At 42.1% G+C, this 6,114-nt stretch overlaps 1 protein-coding gene across 1 annotated transcript in view; it reads right to left on the bottom strand.

The window, feature by feature from the left end:
* Positions 1–1,278: 1,278 nt before the first annotated feature.
* LOC124018471 (lysine-specific demethylase 4C-like) overlaps positions 1,279–6,114 on the bottom strand; it is a 67,245-nt gene continuing 62,409 nt past the window's right edge. The window contains 1 exon segment of the mRNA XM_046333800.1: positions 1,279–1,587. Coding sequence (XP_046189756.1) covers positions 1,420–1,587 — 168 coding nt within the window. The 3' untranslated portion in view covers positions 1,279–1,419.

Genomic DNA, 6,114 nt, shown 5'->3' with positions numbered 1-6,114 from the left:
TTAAATTAAATAATTAGATCACCGTGTTTTTTATTCAACACAGCGACAGTAGCAACTCTGGTTGCTTCCTCTTCTCGTCTCCTTTTTCCTCAACTCCTCTACTTAATCTGCACTGATCTGATCAAGACCCAGACAAATTAAAGCAATATCAAAAACGGCCGATGTCTTTCGTGTGTTCGCCTTCACCTGTCCAGTCCTTTCGGGTCAGTGTGAAATGGAGGATACAAGGAAAGGAGACGAGTATACAAGGACATGAGGAGAGGAAGCCGCTCTGAGAGTATGGAGACGCGGCCGTGGAGAAGTAGCAGACACGACAGCTGACATGCGGAGAGGGAAAACACTGGGACAGCCTCCCAAATAGCACCCTATTCCCTTATAGAAGTGCACTACTTTCAAACCAGGGCACAGTATATAGGGAATAGGGTGCCATTTGGGGACTGGGGATGCATTTATATTAAAAATAAATCCTCATGTAGATACAACAGATTCCAAATCCTCATGTAGACACAACAGATTCCAAATCCTCATGTAGACACAACAGATTCCAAATCCTCATGTAGACACAACAGATTCTAAATCCTCATGTAGATTACAACAGATTCCATGTAGATTACAACAGATTCCATGTAGATACAACAGATTCCAAATCCTCATGTAGACACAACAGATTCCAAATCCTCATGTAGACACAACAGATTCTAAATCCTCATGTAGATTACAACAGATTCCATGTAGATTACAACAGATTCCATGTAGATACAACAGATTCCAAATCCTCATGTAGATACAACAGATTCCATGTAGATACAACAGATTCCATGTAGATACAACAGATTCCATGTAGATACAACAGATTCCAAATCCTCATGTAGACACAACAGATTCCAAATCCTCATGTAGATACAACAGATTCCAAATCCTCATGTAGATACAACAGATTCCAAATCCTCATGTAGACACAACAGATTCCATGTAGACACAACAGATTCCAAATCCTCATGTAGATTACAACAGATTCCATTGTATTGTAGGGTTGTTTAGAAAGAAGAAAAAATAAGCTCTGTTTGTTTTTGTAAATATACAAAGAAAAACGTGTGTTTGTCTTTTTATTATAAAAAAAAAAAACGCAACTCAGGTGACAAATATTTGTTGTCGTTGTTTTAAATTCCCCGACTTATGAGAAAGCACTGGGTAACCACCACAACACATGATAACCTTTCTTCAGGACAATACAGTCCAATCAAAATTGTCCTCTGCCCAGCCCTCTTTCCTACCCCCCCCCCCACACACACACACACACACACACACACACACACACACACACACACACACCTTCACATCCCACAGCTACACCCACGCACACATACATACATCAGTGCATTCATTTGTCATCACTCCAACCACCTCTCCACCCCTCTATCATTTCCCTTTAGGACTGCGGGGTTCCCATGTGCTCTGGCTGGCGGTAAGGAGGCCTGGGAGGGCCACATAGTCTTTCTGGAAACGGGAGTTGGGCGTTCTCTGTCTCTTCCTCTCTCCCTGGGTCGTGAAGAAGGCGTCCTGGAAACGCATGCTGGAGGCCGTCGACTGGAGAGAAGGAGAGGGAGGAGAGGAGAGAGAGGAGAGAGAAGGAGAGGAGAGGGAGGAGAGAGAGAGGAGAGAGAGGAGAGAAGGAGAGAGAGAGAGGAGAGAGGGAGGAGAGAGGGAGGAGAGGGAGGAGAGAAGGAGAGGGAGGAGAGAAGGAGAGGGGAGAGAGAAGGAGAGAGAGGGAGAGAGGAGAGGGAGGAGAGAAGGAGAGAGGGGAGAGGGAGGAGAGAAGGAGAGAGGAGAGGGAGGAGAGAAGGAAAGGGAGGAGAGAAGGAGAGAGGGAGGAGAGAGGGGAGAGGGAGGAGAGAAGGAGAGGGAGGAGATAAGGAGAGGGGAGGAGATAAGGAGAGAGGGGAGAGAGAAGGAGAGGGAGGAGAGAGGGAGAGGGGAGGAGAGAGGAGAGGAGAGGGAGAGGGAGGGAGAGAGAAAGAGAGGGAGGAGAGGAGAAAGAGAGGGAGGAGAGGGAGGACAGAGGGAGGACAGAGGGAGGAGAGAGAGGAGAGAGGGAGGAGAGAAAGGAGAGGGAGGAGAGAAGGAGAGGGAGGAGAAAAGAGAGGGAGGAGAAGAGAGAGAGAGGGAGGAGAAGAAAGAGAGGGAGGACAGAGGGAGGACAGAGGGAGGACAGAGGGAGGACAGAGGGAGGACAGAGGGAGGAGAGAGAGGAGAGAGGAGAGGGAGGAGAGAGATGAGAGGGAGGAGAGGGAGGAGAGGAGGAGAGAAGGAGAGGGAGGAGAGGGAGGAGAGAAGGAGAGGAGGGAGGAGAGAAGGAGAGGGAGGAGAGAAGGAGAGGGAGGAGAGAAGGAGAGAAGGAGAGAAGGAGAGAAGGAGAGGGAGGAGAGGGAGGAGAGGGAGTAGATAAGGAGAGGGAGGAGAGAAGGAGAGGGAGGAGAGAAGGAGAGGGAGGAGAGAAGGAGAGGGAGGAGAGAGAGGAGAGGGAGAGGAGAGGGAGAGGAGAGGGAGGAGAGGAAGGAGAGGGAGGAGAGGGAGGAGAGGAAGGAGAGGGAGGAGAGGAAGGAGAGGGAGGAGAGGGAGGAGAGGGAGGAGAAGAAAGAGAGAGGAGAGGGAGGAGAAGAAAGAGGGGAGGAGAAGAAAGAGAGGGAGGAGAGGGAGGAGAAGAAAGAGGGAGGAGGAGAGGGGAGGAGAGAGGGAGGAGAGGGAGGAGAGGGAGGAGAGAGGGAGGAGAGGGAGGAGAGAGAGAGGAGAGAGAGAGAGAGAGAGAGGAGAGAGAGAGGAGAGAGAGAGAGGAGAGAGAGAGAGGAGAGAGAGGAGAGAGAGGAGAGAGAGAGGAGAGAGAGAGGAGAGAGAGAGAGAGAGAGAGAGAGAGAGAGAGAGAGGAGAGAGAGGAGAGGGAGGAGAGAGAGGAGAGAGAGAAGGTGATAAACATACAGGTACAAATGTGGTACATAGATCAGAGTCCATACAGAGTCCATATAGTAAATACAGCCAGTCTAGTAGATACAGTCAGTCTAGTATATACAGTCAGTCTAGTATAGTAGATACAGTCAGTCTAGTATAGTAGATACAGTCAGTCTAGTATAGTAGATACAGTCAGTCTAGTATAGTAGATACAGTCAGTCTAGTATAGTAGATACAGTCAGTCTAGTAGATACAGTCAGTCTAGTAGATACAGTCAGTCTAGTATAGTAGATACAGTCAGTCTAGTATAGTATATACAGTCAGTCTAGTATAGTAGATACAGTCAGTCTAGTATAGTATATACAGTCAGTCTAGTATAGTAGATACAGTCAGTCTAGTATAGTAGATACAGTCAGTCTAGTATAGTAGATACAGTCAGTCTAGTATAGTAGATACAGTCAGTCTAGTATAGTAGATACAGTCAGTCTAGTATATACAGTCAGTCTAGTATAGTAGATACAGTCAGTCTAGTATAGTAGATACAGCCAGTCTAGTATAGTAGATACAGTCAGTATAGTAGATACAGTCAGTATAGTAGATACAGTCAGTATAGTATAGTATATACAGTCAGTCTAGTATAGTAGATACAGTCAGTATAGTAGATACAGTCAGTCTAGTATAGTAGATACAGTCAGTCTAGTATAGTAGATACAGTCAGTCTGGTATAGTATATACAGTCAGTCTAGTATAGTAGATACAGTCAGTCTAGTATATACAGTCAGTCTAGTATAGTAGATACAGTCAGTATAGTATAGTAGATACAGTCAGTATAGTATAGTAGATACAGTCAGTCTAGTAGATACAGTCAGTCTAGTATATACAGTCAGTCTAGTATAGTATATACAGTCAGTCTAGTATAGTAGATACAGTCAGTCTTGTATATACAGTCAGTCTAGTATAGTAGATACAGTCAGTCTAGTATAGTAGATACAGCCAGTCTAGTATAGTAGATACAGTCGGTATAGTAGATACAGTCAGTATAGTAGATACAGTCAGTATAGTATAGTATATACAGTCAGTCTAGTATAGTAGATACAGTCAGTATAGTATATACAGTCAGTCTAGTATAGTAGATACAGTCAGTCTAGTATAGTAGATACAGCCAGTCTAGTATAGTAGATACAGTCGGTATAGTAGATACAGTCAGTATAGTAGATACAGTCAGTCTAGTATAGTAGATACAGTCAGTCTGGTATAGTATATACAGTCAGTCTAGTATAGTAGATACAGTCAGTCTAGTATATACAGTCAGTCTAGTATAGTAGATACAGTCAGTATAGTATAGTAGATAGTCAGTCTAGTAGATACAGTCAGTCTAGTATATACAGTCAGTCTAGTATAGTATATACAGTCAGTCTAGTATAGTAGATACAGTCAGTCTAGTATAGTAGATACAGTCAGTCTAGTATAGTAGATACAGTCAGTCTAGTATAGTAGATACAGTCAGTCTAGTATAGTAGATACAGTCAGTCTAGTATAGTAGATACAGTCAGTCTAGTAGATACAGTCAGTCTAGTATAGTAGATACAGTCAGTCTAGTAGATACAGTCAGTCTAGTATAGTAGATACAGTCTAGTATAGTAGATACAGTCAGTCTAGTATAGTATATACAGTCAGTCTAGTATAGTATATACAGTCAGTCTAGTATAGTATATACAGTCAGTCTAGTATAGTATATACAGTCAGTCTAGTATATACAGTCAGTCTAGTATAGTAGATACAGTCAGTCTAGTATAGTAGATACAGTCAGTCTAGTAGATACAGTCAGTCTAGTAGATACAGTCAGTCTAGTATAGTAGATACAGTCAGTCTAGTATAGTAGATACAGTCAGTCTAGTATAGTAGATACAGTCAGTCTAGTATAGTAGATACAGTCAGTCTAGTAGATACAGTCAGTCTAGTAGATACAGTCAGTCTAGTATAGTAGATACAGTCAGTCTAGTATAGTAGATACAGTCAGTCTAGTATAGTAGATACAGTCAGTCTAGTAGATACAGTCAGTCTAGTATAGTAGATACAGTCAGTCTAGTAGATACAGTCAGTCTAGTAGATACAGTCAGTCTAGTATAGTAGATACAGTCAGTCTAGTATAGTAGATACAGTCAGTCTAGTATATACAGTCAGTCTAGTATAGTATATACAGTCAGTCTAGTATAGTATATACAGTCAGTCTAGTAGATACAGTCAGTCTAGTATATACAGTCAGTCTAGTAGATACAGTCAGTCTAGTAGATACAGTCAGTCTAGTAGATACAGTCAGTCTAGTATAGTAGATACAGTCAGTCTAGTATAGTAGATACAGTCAGTCTAGTATATACAGTCAGTCTAGTAGATACAGTCAGTCTAGTATAGTAGATACAGTCAGTCTAGTATAGTAGATACAGTCAGTCTAGTAGATACAGTCAGTCTAGTATAGTAGATACAGTCAGTCTAGTATAGTAGATACAGTCAGTCTAGTCTAGTAGATACAGTCAGTCTAGTCTAGTAGATACAGTCAGTCTAGTCTAGTAGATACAGTCAGTCTAGTCTAGTAGATACAGTCAGTCTAGTATAGTAGATACAGTCAGTCTAGTATAGTAGATACAGTCAGTCTAGTATAGTAGATACAGTCAGTCTAGTATAGTAGATACAGTCAGTCTAGTCTAGTAGATACAGTCAGTCTAGTATATACAGTCAGTCTAGTATAGTATATACAGTCAGTCTAGTAGATACAGTCAGTCTAGTATAGTAAATACAGCCAGTCTAGTAGATACAGTCAGTATAGTATATACAGTCAGTCTAGTATAGTATATACAGTCAGTCTAGTATAGTAGATACAGTCAGTCTAGTATAGTAAATACAGCCAGTCTAGTAGATACAGTCAGTATAGTATATACAGTCAGTCTAGTATACAGTCAGTCTAGTATAGTAGATACAGTCAGTCTAGTATAGTAGATACAGTCAGTCTAGTATAGTAGATACAGTCAGTCTAGTATAGTAGATACAGTCAGTCTAGTATAGTAGATACAGTCAGTCTAGTAGATACAGTCAGTCTAGTAGATACAGTCAGTCTAGTATAGTAGATACAGTCAGTCTAGTATAGTAGATACAGTCAGTCTAGTATAGTAGATA

This window comes from Oncorhynchus gorbuscha, unplaced genomic scaffold, assembly GCF_021184085.1.
Source record: "Oncorhynchus gorbuscha isolate QuinsamMale2020 ecotype Even-year unplaced genomic scaffold, OgorEven_v1.0 Un_scaffold_528, whole genome shotgun sequence".
Classification (NCBI taxonomy): Eukaryota; Metazoa; Chordata; class Actinopteri; order Salmoniformes; family Salmonidae; genus Oncorhynchus; species Oncorhynchus gorbuscha.
This window is presented reverse-complemented; position numbering and strand designations above follow the sequence as displayed.